Raw genomic sequence first — 18,599 nt, forward strand, 5'->3', positions numbered from 1 at the left:
GATATGATCAAACGTCGGGCAAATAAGATCAATGCTTTATGCACCCAAACAATTTCAAGCAATCCAAGAAAAACGAAAAGGATTATGAATGCCAACCTTAACCCAAAACCTAACAAGAAAATTAAATTAAATGAATTGCATAAAAACACATAAAAGAAAACAAATATAGTAAAGAAATCATGAGCTTTCTTTGATTATCTTTTGGAGTATACAACTGGATAAAAAAAAAACTTCTTACTTCTCCCACAAATTCTGAATCATTTGGTTCAATTTCTAAGAAAGTTACAAGGCTTGGGTGTGGGGGAGAACGCACAAAGAAGAAAGGAAGAAGAAAAACAAAACTGATGTTAAGTTGGAGTTAGTCAAGTTAGGGTGTTTTTTTTTTCATTAAGAGTAAATTGGATTTTTGTTTTGAGAATGATGTGTCTAGTTTAAATCCCTTATATTAAAATTTAATGAGGTGTCATGGCAGAGAAAATCATAGCAGAGGATCTTGATCCATTTATTTTTGTCGAACATTATGATGGTAGATAAAGTTGGTTCATATTTATTATGGAAATTTATCCACATCCCATATGATAAGATTACATCCCACAACAACCACTGGATCAAATTCACTTAGATAAATCTCATCCACAAATATGTTATCTCTTAGATCATCTTTTTCCCTATAAATGTTAAGGCCTCACAACAACAACAACCATCCCACTTTCAGAAGAAATTGCACTCCAATTAGTTTTTCTCAAAGCTCCATTCTCAACTCCTATACAACAATGTCTAACAATGTGTATGATCCCACTTCCATTGAAGAAGAGGAAGCTGCCCACATGATGATTACATCTATGTATAAATGACAAAGCTCAAAAAGGACAAGAAAAAGAAAAAAAAGGAAGTTGCTCAGTCGTTCCACGACGGTACATCTTCATGATGACATAGTATTTGCTCATGAAAACCTTATGAAAAATTACTTTGTTGACCGTCCCTTGTATCCCTCATTATAATTTCGAAACAAGTTCCAAATGAGGCGAGTGTTGTTTAACCAAATAATGGAACAAAGTGTCCACTTCGACGATTATTTCCAACAAAAACTGGATATATGCGGTAAACTTGGTTTCTCAACCCAATTGAAGATGGTAGTCGCCCTTCGTATGCTTTCATACGGTATGCCAGCTAATATCTCTGGAAACCGACAAGGGTTGATCTACACAAACTATTGCAAAAAGCTAAGGAACAAGGATTCCCTGGGATGATAAGAGCATTGACTGCATGCACTGGGAGTGGAAAAACTGCCCCAATGCCCTCCACAGTGCATACACGGGCCACTGTCATCATCCTATGCTAATCCTTAAAGCGGTTGCATCATACGTCACATGGATCTAGCACGCCAACTTTGGAATGTTAGGGGTGAATAACGACATGAACGTACTATATAAGTCACCCTTATTTGATGATGTCATAAAGGGGCGTGCTCCACGGATCTGGTACATTCTTAATGGGAAACAATATAAGCAACCATACTTTCTTGCAAATGGCATATAACCAAAGTGGAGCACTATTGTGCAGTCGCTTTCGCTAAACTCCAAGAGCAATATCATAAGTGTGGGAGCAAATTTCGTCCCACGAGAATATTTGATCGATTGATCCCCCTTTCTTCTTTACCGTCTCTTTCTCCCTACAAAATATATTGGAATGAGAGGACCACACCGAGGGGTGTTGGCCAAAGGCCCTCCGATGCCTAAGTTAGTTCAATTGATTCGTAGAGAAACAATAGCTAAAAAGAGTACGGAGATATATGTATGGTGTGAACCGGGCAGCCGGAGCCGTGTGTGGTGGCCGGCCTTGTGTAAGGGAGAGAGAGAGAGGAGGCGGCAAGGAGGCGATTTCTGCAGTATTTTTGTGAGCTTAGAATGGCTTACCTCATACCTTGCATAGCCTCGTAGGGTTAGGGTTTGGGAAAAAATAATCCTTGTTAGGAAATGAATTATTTTTCTGATTTTAGGAGATTTAAATCAATTGGGGATTTAATGAGAATCAAATCCCTAACTCAAGGCAAGAATCCCCAAATGGAAAGAAATATTTCACCTAGGGTTTGGCTAAAATTCGGTTCTCACAATAAGGATGTTGAAAGAGCTTTCGGCATCCTTCAAACTCGTTTTGTAATTTTAAAAATCCATGCCCGCCAGTGGTATACATAAGACATTAGTGAGGTAATGAAGACATGCATAATTCTGCACAAGGCATGATGATGACAAAATAGTTCCCGCTGAAAACACAACATGTCATGTGGAAGAGGCGACAATTGAGAATCATATTGGTACAGAGAACCTTCATGAGGTGATGCTGAATCGAAGGATTATGGTAGATCCAATTGCCCACTACAACTGATATTATTTAACACCTCTAGGCATAATATGGAGCTGATAATTTAGTGTTTTCTTTTTATCATTGCAATGTGTTTTTAGTTTGGTGTGCAAGCTTGCTTTTATAAGTTTTTAATTTGGTGTGTAAGAATGTTTTGTAATGAATAAATAAGTTTTGGAAAATGATAATTTATTTCATAAACTTGAATGTATTACAATAATGAAATTACATACTTATTAAATAAAATCTTACATCCAAATCTAGAAATCATCAAATTCGGGGGGTTAGGGACGATAGACATCATCTTCAAAGTTAAGAGAACGGGTCAATTCCTTGGCTATGATATCAACACTTTTCTGTTGGAACCACTGCCTTCTAGCCGAACTTTCGATTGTAGAAGTGTTCGTAAGCATAACCCTAAGCTTTTGTTCTCAGCCATAGTCTCATTGTAAGACAACATGACTTTTCTTAGCTCTTTATCCTCTTCAGAGCTTGGCCCCACAACCCCCCTTTCTTTTTAGCTCTTTTATTTTTTTGTGACCCATAGGCCTTTGTTAACGATTTGAGCTTTCATGGGGGTCTTATTTTTCCAGAATGGACTTTATTGAAAAATCATCATCTACATTAGGGGTGACATTCATTAGAGATGTGTTGATATGGGGGAAAGATGAGAACACATCCACTGGTTGCCACCTATGGGCATGCTGGACAATAGTCCAACAATGATCAAGCTAGAATGGTTTCTTCTCCCTATCATGCTACACTCATTTTGCATCCGAGTACTACATATGTCATGACTAAGAAACAAATTACATTGTCCACTTCATTTTGGCCACTCATGTTTACATTCCCACTTGAGCAAGACACTATGAGAATTTGGTGCACAATTGTTAGATATTCCTCCAACATGATTTCAAGCTCTTTGGCATCCTATCTTGGGCACCATGGATAAATTGAAGAAAAAATATTGAGCTATAATCTGATTCCACATTATTCCACTAGATTGTGAATTCTCAATGATCAGATCTTCATTAATGATAATCCAAGCTCGACAAAGTGCTACATCTTCATTGATGGAATAATTGGAATCATTTTGCTTTGAACCTTCGGTCATTAGTGAAAGATAAATTATGGGGAAAATGCAAACAATTGAGTAAGTTTGTGGATTTTTGCCAAAATATTGGAACAAGAGTGGTGAATAATGTCGGTGGTGTGTAAATTTTGGTAATGTCAAAAAATACTTATAAAAAAAAACGAGGAAGTAACCGTTGAAATTGAGTTGTTGGACTCAAAATAAACTTTCACCATGCACCACCAACGGCTATATGGCATAGTTTCTTATATATAAATATATACACAAATACATATATTTAAAAAGTGATTTTGCATGGCAGTAGTGTTAAGCTCATAATTTCATACATATACATGCCCTATTTACTTACTTCTTTTGCTTAGTTTCTTAGATTTCTAAGTTATTTGCCTCCCTTTGTGTGTTTTGTAGGCAAATAGAGCAAGAGAGCATAATTCATGCAATTCAAGCATGTTAAGGCCTAATTTGGATGAATAGATGAAGAGCTTAAAAGACAAACTCATTTTGGCTACAGCCCCCTGCCAGTCCAGTTCCGTAGGTCATATTGCAAGCTTTGTTTCAACAACCTACATAGCTCTAATGAGGCCACATTCTTCATGAAAGTTGTTCCAATTGGTGTGTACTATAACATATCCAAAATTCAGCCCCATTGGATAAATCTGGAGTCCGTTACCTAGCAAACACAGAACCATGCTCAGGATGGATCTTATCAGCGCGGAAAATGAGTTAGCAATTTGTTTCGGCCTTAACTTCTTCCTCCGACCTTGGATTGGCCCAAATAACATATGGCTGAAAAGAAGACATTCTGAACTTCAATTTCGAGTGCTTAAAGTCCTAATTTTATTAAGAGAAGCCCAAGTTGTAAGCCCTTGAAGTTGCTGGTCATGCTGACCTCAGCATGTGCTGGTTGGATGCTTGGTCATGGTGAGCTAGGTATGAGCTATCATTTCTGGTTGGAAGCTTGGTCATGGTGACATGAAGATGAGCTAGGGCTGCTGGTGGGATCTATTGGTGAAGTGCATCAACCAATTCAAGATTTTCTAATACAAGTGCATCACCCAATTTAGATTTTCTAATTCAAGTGCATCAACCATTTCAGATTTTATAAAACAAGTGTTGTATGCATTAGCCATACTTAATTCAGATTTTCAGCTTCCTTAGGCCTATATATAGTGAGGTTTCCCAAGCTTGTAATCACACCCCAAGGGGGGGAGCTCTCAAACACTTCTCTAGAGCTCCCTTCCCTTCTCTCCCTCAAATTCTCTTAGTTTCATTTTCTAGTTTTCAATTGTAGTAATGAAATATTTGTGCTGAAATTCTCCTTTCCAAGTTCTACTTAATTTTCATTGTTATGTAAATTCTTTTCTTTAGTTTCAAGTTTGATTAGTTTCCAAGTTTCAATTATGATTTTTGTTCTTATTCATTATGCTTATAAGTTAATATGCTAGTTTGAATGATTGATCACCATTTAGGCTTGCATGTTAGCTATCTTGGTTTGAATTAAGAGTATACACCATGCTTTAATTCGAATTGAACTATGAATAGGAAGAGTATGTATGGACATTCGACAACAGGGATTAGATACATGCTTGGTTGTTTAAATTGTTCTTCTATGCTTAATGGGTTCCTAATGCTTAATTTTAGGTTAGACAACAAATGATCAAATTAGGGAATTAGGAACACAAGGTTATGACCACACACCATGGCTTAATCATACATTAGCTAGAATCAATCCGTTAATCTAATTGAACTTGGGAACTTATCTACTTGAGTTAGTTATTTTCTTTCTTCCTTGTTTTATTTATTTCCTTTCTTTTTCATTTCTGTTTTGTGTAGGGAAAATGAATTGGATCATTCAATCACCAATCCTCGTGGGATCGACCTCGCACTTACATATGCTATACTACCAAACGGCTCGTGCACTTGCGAGTATCACAAGTTGAGGATGCAGCTGAATCCATTTTGGTGCAGCTATATCGGCACAACAAGTAGCTGTTGGTTTGTATTTAAAAAAAAACAAATAAAACAAGTCAAACAGTGTAATGATGTAGCCAACATTTCTTATGTGCTCCAACATTTCTTCTTCAATTGTTGTCTTTAAGGCAAACATGGCTTTACCTTCTTTGATCTTTCACTTACACAAAGTGTCACTATTTTATTATCACAGTTGTACCCCCAACGACATCCCAAAATTGTTGACCCTGTAGATATGACTCTTTACACATTGTCTATGTGTGGTAATTTTTGTTGTTAAGCTTATTGATTCCTGTAACTACATTAAAGATCACTCATTGTGTTGGCAGAGTTTTTGGCAATACCGAACAAGCTTGATCTAAAAATTCAAACTTGTTGAGACAAACTCCTCACGACTCAAGGAAGCTTTAACAGAACCGATCCCCGAGCGTCCCACTTTGATACCAATTGTTGAGAGAGTACACAACTCTAATATATAATTGTTGGAGACAAAACAAGTTAACAAATAACTTGTATTGAGCTCACAAAATATTACAATAAAATAACTTTCAAAGAAAAGCCCACAATTTTTAGAAGTTGACAGTCTTCCTTACTTTCTGGAGACAAACTCTAGAACGCTCACACTCCTCACAAAGACTACTCGACCTCAGGATCTAAAGCTTATTGCTTCTGCTTCTTTTTATGAGGAATGCTATTCACAATCGCTCAAAAGCGATTGTGGCCGAACTTGCTATACACGTGTCATGGCTAATGCGCTCTCAAAGTTAGCTATTAAAATAGTATAAAATATTACTATCACTTGTAGACAACTGCAACATCGGATACACAACAAGCATGCTGACATTCTCTCTCTACTTGTTACCAATTTTACCCCTCATAGGCTTTGTTGTTTTTTTTTGTCGAAGGCTTTGTTGCCTTTACTAACTCCCTTACTTTTGTTTTTGGTCAGACTTTACTCTCTCATTCTAACTGTAGAAAGAAGAAAAGTTGCAGAGGCAGGAAGAAGAAAAGTTGGTCAAATCATTCATTTTGCAAATGCAAAAATTGGCTGAAAACTTAGTTTAGAGCTATACAGCTCTCTAATCTACAGTCTCCCAAATCATTAATAACAATTACAAATAAATAGACCTTAAACGATAAACAGTTACTTTTGACAATTGATTAAATCTCCTTCCCCTCCAAATTCCACACATGAAAAGGAATACCATCACTTGCTTGCTGCATTTGGGCATGAACCTTCCATTCTATTAGGCAGTCCAATATTTTTGTGAACCTGTAAAATTTACAATGAAGATGTAATTGATATGCAAAATGACAAAAATTTACAAATGATAATAGAACTTAAAAGAAAATATCAACATTGTTAAAATCTTTACACTACCTTTTTTTTCCTCGTATTTTTTGTCTCTATTCCAGACTTTATTCTCTTAGGAGCTCCTTTTGTCTTCGAAACTTGTGGGTCAAGCACTGATATTGCATGCATATTATCATACATATTCTCACCATCATGTAGTTCACACGTGAGATTTTCTGGGGTTTTGAGAGATTGATTAGCCATTGCACATTTTTTCAAGGCTTCTTTGATTGCAAGATATGCAATTTCAAAACTTTCTTGAGATATTGACCCCTCAGTACTCAACTCGGTAGCTTCTTGAAACAATTCATCAAAACGTTGTTTCTTGGACTTAAGGTCTTTTGGGATATGGTTTATGGTATATATGTTCTTCACACTTTTAGTCCACCGCTCCAATATATAGTGAGATGGGATGTGAAAAATTCCCAAAGATTGGAGTACAGACATAGCATGTCTACAAAGAAATCCCATGTATTCAAATAGATGACAAAAACAATAAATCTCAGAATTTCTTGCATCCCATACTACCATGAACTCATATTTTTTCTCAAAGTCCTGAACTTTAAAAGTCTTACTCATATTGTCTTCACTTTCTTTTAGAGCATAACATCCTCCAACTCCTAAAACCTCAACTTGAAACTTCTTAAGAACTTCATGTGTGTAAACTATGGACATTTGTTTTTCAAAAGGTGATGGAGACTTCAAAGCGGGCTCTTTATGCCTGTATTAAAATCTGCCTGAGCTTCTTTTTCATACCTATCTTGTAGAGCCACCTTATATTGTTCAACAAACTCTTTTAAAGCTGTTTTCTTATTCACATATTTATCAAAAAAAGAGTTTATACTTTCAGAACGTTGAGTTGTAGACATTCCAGCAAAAAATGTGTCTCTCATATAAGCGGGCACCCAATGTAAACGATCTTCAAATAAAGATGCAAGCCATTCATCTTTATGAAGCTCAAATCTTTCCATCAAATCCCACCATCTTCTCTCAAAATCTTCACATGTCCATGAATATTTAACACATCTATTGAATACTCTAATAAAATCTTCATGTTTTTTAATAACATGACTAAGCTTTTCGGGGACTTTTTTCAATATGTGCCATAGACAAAAGCGATGTCGTGAGTTTGGAAATACCTTTGCAATAGCCGATTTCATGGCTTTGTCCTGATCAGTTAGTATAGCTGTTGGAGGTTTTCCACCCATTGCTCTAATCCATGTTTGCATTAACCAAACAAATGTTGATGTAGTCTCATCTGCAAGCAATGCACATCCAAGTAGTATAGATTGAAGATGGTTATTCACACCAATAAAAGGAGCAAATGGCATCTTGTATTTATTTGTGATATATGTAGTATCAAATGAAACGACATCTCCGAAAATCTTGTAATCGTCACGACCTTTTGCATCAACCCAAAAAACATTTTTCAGACGTTGGTTTTCATCTAAATCCATTGCATAAAAGAAATTAGGGTTCTCTTCTTGCATATGCATAAAATGCTCAAGCATAGCTTTAGCATCCCCTGATGCTAATTCTAAACGCCTATCTTTATCAAGAAGATTTCGAACATCCTTTTCCATAAATCCAATACTTTCATATCCCCCATGTCGTTTGGCCATTGCAGCAAAAATCTTACTTGTTTTTACACCAACTGCATGTAAATCATCAATACTACTTTTGTCCATAGAGGAAATACTCCTATGACATGGAAGATAGTGTGCATAGTTGGGACAAAGTTCGTGGTTATGTTCTTTGATAAAATTATGAACAACCCATTTATGATCCTTCATTTTTTTCACATGCAAGGTTGCTTTACAATCTATTTTAAAGCAAGATCGTGGATTAGAAGCATCATAATCTCGTTTCTTTCCATGTCTAGTACACCCAAACTTCACATCAATAAATTCTGTAGATGCCTTTGATCGACGACTGGTTTTAATTGCGGCACCAAATCCTATCAATTTTGCATACTTTAAATAAAAAGATTTTGCCTCTTCATGTGAAACAAATTCCATGCCAATGTAAGGTTCTAATACTTTGTCTTTTTCATCAACACCCTCTTCAACATCTATTAAATTTTCATCCACATATACATCAACATCCTCATCACACTCTTCAACATTTTTGTTTAGATCAATATTTAGGCTCATTGTCACCTACATCAATATAGGGAAAAAAAATATTTATCAAAGAACAACTGAATTGATACCATCACTATATAATGATGTCCAAAAATAAATTACCTTAACAAATTTGGTAATACATACATATAGAAGAAAAAAGAAGATTACCTGATGACAAAGAATTTGTCTTCTCTTCACAAGCAATAATATGACGCCTTTTGTCTCTAGCAACTTTTCTTCTTCCTGCCTCTGCAACTTTTCTTCTTTCTACAATAAGAATGAGAGAGTAAAGTCTGACCAAAAACAAAAGTGAGGGAGTAAGTAAAGGCAACAAAGCCTTCGACAAAAAAAAAGCAACAAAGCCTATGAGGGGTAAAATTGGTAACAAGTAGAGAGAGAATGTCAGCATGCGTGTTGTGTATCCGATGCTGCAGTTGTCTGCAAGTGATAGTAATATTTTATACTATTTTAATAGCTAACTTTGAGAGCGCATTAGCCATGACACGTGTATAGCAAGTTCGGCCACAATCGCTTTTGAGCGATTGTGAATAGCATTCCTCTCTTTTTATTGATTGATTACATAAGGAGGATATGCACCCCTATTTATAGATGCCAGTAGCTAACTTATACCATCAACTTGGGATATTAACCTTAATCCGAACCACAACTTTTACAAATCGACTCTGCACACATTATTACAACTTTATATAATATCATTATTTTACCAACTTTACTTTACCAAATCGGTGAACTTTTTTATATTATTCTGGATATTTCTTCTTTCTTCAAAACACAAGTGTTTATTAATATTTCTATAGGTTGAGTTGTTTAAACATTAATAAGTTCGAGTTGATTTTCAACATGGCATTCTAATCCAACCATTTAAGTGAGGTTCACTCATCTCATATCAATAATATTCTTAAAATTTGAGCTAGCTATATATCTAAGTTTATGAAATCAAAGAATACATGACAAATGATCGTATGAAAACAAATGAATATAAGCATACTTAGTTTTTACATACTGCAAACAATGATAAGCATTACATCATCGACTTCTGAGTGTTTGTTAACCTTCCATTCTAAGATGACATGGTAGTACAAATAAAAATACTACTAGAAACATCGACGTATAACACCAACTTTAATACATCAAGTAATGTGGCAGTTTCTTATCTACTTCACAAACAAAATGTAAGCTTCAAGAATCTGCAACTTGATAGATTCCCTGGACAAGAAAGAGTGAAAAACTAGACACCTAAACTATTTAAACTCCCAATAGAAGATTAATAACCTCTCCTTCTATGTGACACAATTAAATGCAGCACTCTAAAACCTTTAAGTAGGAGAAGCTAAATATAACCAACTATCGTCCACCCATTTAGCACAAATTGATGCACATTTCTTAATTGTCAACTCCATAAATTATAACACAATACATTCACATAAGATAAGAATGTAACCATTAGAATTTTGAAAAACAAAACAAATGTATCTAACTCTTACCTCTGTTCGCAATCTAAGCTCTACAAGCGTGTGAAGTTGTGCCTCCAACTGAAAAAGAACACGTGCATCATAATCATCACAATTGTCTCGCACCGTTGAAAACCTAAAAATGCAGAGCATTAAATCTACGCAAATACTTTTTTTTAAAAAGTTAAAAACATATAAAATTAACTTGATAGAAGAAACTGATAATTCAATTATCTTCTGCATAATGTAAAATTCTATGACTCTTCACATGTTATAGGTCTCCATTGACAAGCTTCCGGTGTACATTTTCAATGAAATGGGGGAGTATATAGCAGAGAGGAAGTAGCACTCATAGTCTTTCACCAATTTGTGAAATGCATTTGTATTTTGTGCGTCGGTTTCATCTGTGGGCTCGAATTTTCTAGCTCAAAACCAAAAATGATCATCATGATTCTCAAAACTAGGCATTAGCAAAATTCTTCTCCAAATAAGAATAGAATATTCAATCTCATTTCAGTCAAAATATCATAGAATATAACATTCCCGTCACGCCATAATGGCTTCACATTAGTAAACTTAAATGCATCACTACCGTACACGTCTTCACAACAGTCATTTTACATGCATCACCTACTAAGGTTATAAGAGAAAAAGGGCAAGATTTATTCCGCATAATGTATAATTCAAAAGTGATCACATACTAAGGTGATAAGAACAAAAGAGAAACTTGTTCATAAACTAAACTACATCAAAGTGCACGCACCATTATTAATAGGTCCCAAAGTACATCACCTTAAGCACATCTTCATCGCCCAAGTAAGAGAAGTACAAATGCTTCTCTTATAGCACCATACAATATGAAGAATGTTCTATCATCGCTTGCCTTCTCCAAAATTAGTCATAGTACCTTAATTTGGTCATAAATAGACAAGTCAATCCACTACCAAAAAAGAAACATACATTAGGCAACAACTCGATGTCGTTGCCTAATGTCAAAAGTCGTTACTTGAAAGTATAGGCAATGAAAAATTGATGTTACCAGAGTTGCTGCATTATACTTGTGTCCTAAGGCCTTCTAAACGACATGTAACTAATGGCTTTCCTTGGTTCGATCTAACTTGCTGCACTAGTTGTGTAGCTCGTTGATGAACTTAGTCATGTCGATGACCTCAAGATCAGAACTCATGAACTATGTAAGAAAAGAATATATAAAAAATTTAATACGGTTACATTCAAAGAAAGCATGATCTTACTACCACAAACTAAAGTCATACCTAAATGTGTCAAGGTCATAAGTAGAGGCTCCAGTTGCAGAGGCAACTTCACGGAGCATCTGATCCTCTCTTGAAATGGGTGTTCATGTAAAATCCCTCTTCCATAATAAAATATCCTCATGCAGCTGCAATGACGAGAAAGAGTACATGAACCCTCCTTTATCCCTAAGAACACTTGATAAGAAGGTTGACAACTTGGGTTGAGAGTTTTGAAAGGAGATTAAGGGTTTCTTTTTGTTTATAATTTGGATTGATTTCATATTCGGTTTGGTTGTGGATTTGCTCTTGTGTTTTCGTTTGAGCTGTGGTTACAAATTTGTGATATTTGATTCGATTATCATATTAATTGAGGTATGTTTTTTCAGTTGAATTTGACTATATTCGTGTTTTTTCTGTTTATGCACTATTGGTTTTTGAGTTGACTATAATTTGTTGTTAGGTAGCAGTGTTATTACCTTATATTGGAACTTTACAGACATGAATTAGAAATAGGATTTCATAGAAAACAAGCAGTGTTATTACCCTATACTGGAACTTTATAGTGGTAGACATGCATTAGAAACCAGATTTTATAGGAAACTAGCAGTGTTATTACCCTATACTAGAACTTTACAATGGTAGACATGTATTAGAAATAAGATTTCATAGGAAACAAGCAGAGGAATCTAGCAGTGTTATTACCCTATACTAGAACTTTACAATGGTAGACATGCATTAGAAATATGATTTCATAGGAAACAAGCAGTGTTATTACCCTGTACTGGAACTTTATAGTGGTAGACATGCATTCAAAATAGGATTTCATAGGAAACAAGCAGTGTTATTACCATATACTGGAACTTTACAGTGGTAGACATGCATTCGAAGTAGGATTTCATAGGAAACAAGCAGTGTTATTACCCTATACTGGAACTTTACAATCATTAATCAATATGATAGTAAACTAGCAGTGTTAAGAATGAGTATATGACTAAATATCTCTTTCTTTTTTAGTTGCTGAAAATCGACAATTTTATAGTCCTATGCAATCAGTTCAATAATGAAAATCCAATATATTTTCAAGATTTTGTCCTAGATTCAAATCTAAAATACTGTTATTACCCTATACTGGAACTTTACAGTGGTAGATATGCATTAGAAATAGGATTTCATAGGAAACTAGGAGTGTTATTACCCTAGACTGAAACTTTACAGTAGTCGACATGCATTAGAAATAGGATTCCATAGGAAACAAGCAGTGTTATTACCCTATACTGAAACTTTACAGCCATTAATTAATATGACAGTAAATTAGCAGTGTTAAGAATTTGTATGACTAAATATCTCTTTCTGTTTCGAGTTGCTGAAAACCGACTATTTTATAGACCTATGCAGTCAATCCAATAGTGAAAATCCAATATAGTTGTTTACCCCTTTTTGTGTTTAGTACCTGTGATGGTAGGGTAAAGTTCCCCATTAATCCAAAGACCATGGTTGGTCAATAAATTAACTTTCTTTGTGTGTCAAGCGTGCCACCATTAACAATTTTTCAATTCTAACAGACTTGAGAGTAAAAATAACTTGCGCCCCAAGCTATTGACTTTGAACAAACGATTGTGAATTTGGGTGAGGAATATCTCCCAAGTAAGTTCTTTTCTATGCCTTAGACTGGTAAGGACTTCATAATTTATCTAAATAAAACTGGGAAGTAAAGCAAAAATACAAGTGTTTGAAAATAAAAACAAGTTCAAGGAGAACTGTTTGAAATACAGTAAATGAAAGGAACTGCTAAGTCCGGAAATACATCAAAATATTGGACTTCGAATTCTGCCTGGAATGCCATTTCTGAGACTATTTTAGTCAAGCTGGACTGCACTGGATTGTGTGGCTGGACTGGACTGGACTGGACTGGACTGGACTGGACTGTCAAGCTGGACTGGACTGGACTGGACTGTCAGGCTGGACTGGACTGGCTGCACCTTCAACTAATAAATATTAGCTGGAAATCGATACCAATGTTGAAATTGGCAGAGCTATAATCAAGTTGAGTTGTGAGTGGCTGGGAATTCTGAGCAGAATCTCAAGGATAGCTTTGAAGGTCCTTGGTACCTTTGTTGGCTTTGCTTCTATTGAAGGCTAGAATTATCAGTGAACTGATTGTTTCTTTTGTATTTGTTTTGTTGATTGTTGGGTGTCCTTTTTTCAGCTCTCATCCCTTGTATTTATAGGAATTTTGGTTCCTAAAAATATCTGGAAAATATCTCCTGGAAAATATCAGTTGTGATGAATATCTTTTCCTTGTAACTTGTGAAGAAAATATCCCTCTTTTGAAGGCACATGGATGTTTTGCAGAGATACTCAGCATGCTTTCTCTAAGAATTCCTTTTGAATACCTTCTGGCCATTCTTGTAACTTGTGCTTCAAAATATCTTAATTGATGAGACCACACGGGTCTGTAGTTCCTGAGACTTAAATGGCTATAGGAGATAACTTTTGCTTTTACCTTTCTATTGATATGGTCTTGAGTTAATGAAGGTCAGACCTCAAGTTTCAAAATATGTAATCTGGGAACTTGGGAAAGCTATTTTGGCTTATTTTATCTCTTGGAATGATATGGGCTTCTTTTCCAATTTTTGGCAAGTGGAGCCCGAATGGCCAGTTGGGCTGATGAGTAAAAAATAAGTCCAAATGTATTTTGGCTAGAATGGAGAGTTTGGCCAAAAAGTGCAAATTTTGGTACAAACAATAGTTTCAAGATTTTGTCTTGGAGTCGAATCTAAAATACTGTTATTACCCTACACAGGAACTTTACAGCAATTAATCAACATTACAGTAAAGGTTTGGTTTTTAAATGTCTTACTGTTGAAGCCTTTTCTTGTTGAAATTGTTCTTTGAAATTGTCTTTGTTTTGTAGGTGGAGGTTAGTGTGTGGTGTTGGTTTTTGAAAGTAGATCAAGCTTCGTGGTGGTTATGGAGTTTCGGTTTGCATAAATGATGAAGACGATGAAATGAACAGACGTTTTGCAGAGATTGTTTAATGAAGATGCATGCTTGTAGTTACGGTTTTCAAGACACTTTTGTGTTGTAATAAAATATTTGAGCTTTTTTATAAAATTGGGTTGGGCTTGTGTTTGGGTGTTTTTGAGTTTTTTTTTTCTGTTGGGCATCAGTGGCAGTCCTGTAATTTATAGGAACTTTAACACTAATTTCTTATATAGTAAATGGATTTTGGGTGTGTTTCTAAAGTGCATTCTATGTGGTGTTTTTTTTAATAATTTCAGGCTCTATTTTGGGTATATTAGTGAAGCTTTCTAATTTATTATAGTCTTCCAAACATGAAACTATTTGAGAGTGAAGGCATTGAAAACATACATTCAGTTAGATTTTAGAATATTTAGTTCCTCTATTGCCAAAGCATAAATTGTCGAAATGGATTCATGTTTCGAAACTCTTCTTTTGCATATTGATTTTTATGTTTAAATTGAATGTATTGAATGATAATTTAATGTGAGGATTAATATTTTTTATATAAAAAAAATCGGATATTCATGGTAGGATGGGGATAGCTCCCCGACAAATATGGGATGGGGATTCTCTGAAACCGCTAAAACGAGGATGGGGGCGGGACCGGGGCTAGGGATGGTATTGTCATACATAGTTTGTTGCCATACCTGATCCGTACGAGGTGTTGTTTGAAACGAAGTCTCCAAGGCATTTCCTTCAACATCAGGCTCGCCCCAGCCCAATGTCATTTACACAATCTCCTTGGATTATGCACAAAGCAACAAATTCAACGAAACGACAAACTGTGTCCTATCCAAAGCAAACGAACAAATATCAACGACCCTGTCACATATTCAACAGTGAAGTCTTCTCCGTGGTCCAATTACATGGACCCCAAAACGCCCTCTCCGACGTCATCTTGGACCCAACTTCCCACGCCCCATTAGGGCATTGAATACATACAGTCGTTGCAGAGGCCTACAGCCACGGAGAAATTGGGGTGGCCGATTGGGTCTCCAACCAAAAATAAGGACAAAGAGCTACATTTCTGGTTTTGCCCTTGTTAAAAGAAGAGTAACAAAAAGAAAAGAAACGGGCAAAATTGTAAATGTAACTTCTTTTTTCTTTTTTTAACAAAACAAAATTTAAAACCCATTAAATTTTTGGGTTGTAGTGTGCTTAGCCATTGGCGGTGGAGGGTCACCAGAATTAGAAGAAAAATCAAACACAAATGAGTAGAAAATTTGCACCCAAAAAAAAGAGGGGAAATTAAAAAAAATGTCTGAGCCCGGGTTCGAACCGGGGACCTCTAGTGTGTGAGACTAGCGTGATAACCAACTACACCACCCAGACTACTTTGATATTTAAACTAGCAAATTTAATATTGTTGTCAAACCAAGTGAGTCCAATCTTAGTACTATACTACAGTCAAGTCAAGTCCCGGCCTAACCTCCTCGGAGTTGGAAGAGGCCAAAATCTTATCACTTTGTCATTGGACTGATAAAAGCAAGTCCAAGCCAAGCTCCACCTACCGACCACCCAAAAAGAGAGACCCAAAGTCAGCAATTACGGGTGCGGCTGGAATTCATCTCAGATCTAAGATAAAGGAATTTGGGGATGTTGGTTATCTTTATTATATTATTCTAATAATAAATAAAAACAAATAAATTTGTAGATGCAAACTTATATTATTGATCTAAAAGTCCAGTATTGTCATGGTACAATGGATAGTACAATGATTGCTGGTCTTGAACAATGACATCAGCTAAGTCATCATTCTTATTACATATAATTATATATATATAAAACTACTTCTTCATGATGAGCAGGATTCAGAAGAAAGTGATTGATATTGGAAAAATGATTTAACATTGAGGGACGGGAACACCACAGTTGGAAGCAAGTTTTCTGGCGTTGGGGCTGTTGACATATTGCCTGAGGCTTGGGTTCTTGAGATATCCACAAAGGCAAGGCCTCTGCTCCCTCAGTTTCTGGCAGCATGTGGTTGAAGGAGGTGACCCTGAATTTATTGGGCCCAAGCATGAGCTCAACTGCACTGGGCTGCACGTCACTGCCTCTGCCATCCTTGCCTCTTCACTTAGCATCACTGCCACCATCACCACCACACACAAGGCCACACCTGAATATGACGACTTCATCATCTTAATTCAATGTGTACTAGTTAATAAATTATGAGAGAGAGAGAGATTAGAGAAAGGGAGTATGGTGCATTTGGGAAGGGCTCCTTCTGCACAATTTATAGAAGGGAGTAGCCAATGCCGTAGTGGAAAGGGGAACACTAAGTGGCTGATTTTCGTAAGTCTTCTTCAACACACTCGCTCACGTGGGAGGATCACATTCACACCAGGATTTAGTTTCTTAGAAAATTTGGCATAAGTTCAATTTTGATGACGGAAGTTGGGTGTAATTCGCTCATAAGTTATTGTTGATTCAAGTCCTTTAACTATCATGCCATGTAGAATTACATTCTTTTTTTAATGTGCCGAGTTATATTTGTGTATTTGCTTCTTTTTTTTTGTTTTAATTTTTTGCTTCTATTATATCCCTGAAGTCTAAAACGGGCAATTTTTTATTATTTATAGGACATTAATTATCATATTCAATTTGTTTTTAATTACATGTCTATTTATTGAATGAGTGTTGCTAAACAAATCCAAAAATTAACCGAGTACACCCTGATACCAAACTATTTATTGAATTACTAATTTACCCTAATAAAATGACCAAAAAAGATATATTGAATTATGAAACAAATATAATTTTAATAAGTACACCATACTCACCATATTTAACCATAATCAAACAATCACCCTAATTTTATCATCTTTAACCTAACCCTTAATTTTTCATTGGACAACACTATCGTCCACCACATCATCGTCGTCAGGGATGGACCTTTAGTTTGGCAAACCTAGGCTATAGCCCAGGTGGCTTCTTTTTTCCAGCCAAAAAAATAAAATCCTAGCTCACCCAATTTAAATAACCTAACCTTATCTAGTTCTCCTCTTTGCACAACACATAGTCAATAAATAAATAAATAAATAAAAGAGGTGGTGGTGGGGGGAACTCACACAGCACAGTAAAAGAAAAAAAAGAAAAAAAGAAGTCACAAAGCACGTAGAAAAAAAAAAACAAAACAAAAAAAACAAAAAAAAGGGCACCACCCTAACCTCGCATGTAGAGAAAAGAAAAAAAAAAGAACACTCATTGCTGCTGCACTCACCTTCAAGATTCAATTCAAGCGAACCAAGTTTCTATATTCATCATGTAAGCTTCTCTCAATTTCTTGATGCTTTAATTTGAGGATTTTTTTGGTGTTTATGAAGTATCAATTAGGATTTGTAATTGGGGCATCAATTTTAGTTTATGAGTTATAAATTATCAAATAGGATTTGTAATTGATGTTATTATTCTTGTTGTATTTTTTTTTTTTTTTTTGTTATCAATGAAATCACCTGGTATTGTTGAGTTTTCTATCTACTTAGTACCTAAATTTAGCCCATCCCATTTTAAAATCCTGGGTCCGTCCCTCGTCATAGTATGGAGGAAATGCAACTTCACTGAATATGATATTCGGTGTATTGGCTATTGAAAAAGAGGGGCAACTTCCCTCAGATGTAGTTGATTTGCCCTACACCATTTTTCTTTAAAGGAAGATAATGGCTATTGGGTCAATAAGCTTCTCTTTTGGTCGATTGTTAATAATAAGAACAAGCTTGTGGCAAAAAATCTTAGATGGGTTCGATTGCATGTTGGAATTTAGACTAAATTGATTTGTGTTTCTCGTGTGCTCCAACTAGATTATTGAATATTTAGATTGTAATGTGTAGGTGCCATGATCTATATGCTTAGCCATTGGTTGGTGGAGGGTCACCATAATTAAATCAAGGGGATAAAAAGTAAGTTCGAACAGAAATTAGAAGAAAAGCAAATCCAAGCAAATGG

At 35.6% G+C, this 18,599-nt stretch overlaps 2 protein-coding genes and 1 non-coding gene across 3 annotated transcripts; all 3 read right to left on the reverse strand.

Annotated features, from left to right (window-relative positions):
• Window positions 1-7,480: 7,480 nt before the first annotated feature.
• On the reverse strand, window positions 7,481-11,710 carry LOC148295861 (protein FAR-RED IMPAIRED RESPONSE 1-like). The gene is made up of 4 exons (XM_088250621.1): window positions 11,652-11,710; window positions 10,411-10,513; window positions 9,074-9,172; window positions 7,481-8,938 (listed from the first exon to the last, which is right to left on the reverse strand). Exons 1-4 carry the CDS (start codon window positions 11,708-11,710, stop codon window positions 7,481-7,483), a joined length of 1,719 nt encoding a protein of 572 aa, XP_088106747.1.
• A 4,202-nt stretch (window positions 11,711-15,912) lies between these two features.
• On the reverse strand, window positions 15,913-15,986 carry TRNAV-CAC (transfer RNA valine (anticodon CAC)). Its single transcript has one exon. It is a non-coding gene; the product is annotated as a tRNA-Val (tRNA).
• Window positions 15,987-16,301: 315 nt separating this feature from the next.
• On the reverse strand, window positions 16,302-16,873 carry LOC110773787 (non-specific lipid-transfer protein 2). The gene has a single exon (XM_021978309.2). It carries the CDS (start codon window positions 16,793-16,795, stop codon window positions 16,499-16,501), a length of 297 nt encoding a protein of 98 aa, XP_021834001.1. The 5' UTR covers window positions 16,796-16,873; the 3' UTR covers window positions 16,302-16,498.
• Window positions 16,874-18,599: the final 1,726 nt, after the last annotated feature.

The sequence above is a fragment of the Prunus avium genome, chromosome 3 (assembly GCF_965620075.1).
Source record: "Prunus avium chromosome 3, drPruAviu1.hap1.1, whole genome shotgun sequence".
In the NCBI taxonomy this organism is placed as follows: domain Eukaryota; kingdom Viridiplantae; phylum Streptophyta; class Magnoliopsida; order Rosales; family Rosaceae; genus Prunus; species Prunus avium.

Coding starts and splice junctions, on each gene's coding strand:
- LOC110773787 (XM_021978309.2), bottom strand. CDS start 16,795: ATGATGAAGTCGTCATATTCAGGTGTGGCCTTGTGTGTGGTGGTGATG.
- LOC148295861 (XM_088250621.1), bottom strand. CDS start 11,710: ATGCTCCGTGAAGTTGCCTCTGCAACTGGAGCCTCTACTTATGACCTT. Junction 10,514..11,651: donor TATGACCTTGACACATTTAG/GTATGACTTTAG, acceptor CTGCATTTTTAG/GTTTTCAACGGTGCGAGACA. Junction 8,939..9,073: donor GACAAATTCTTTGTCATCAG/GTAATCTTCTTT, acceptor ATATTGATGTAG/GTGACAATGAGCCTAAATAT.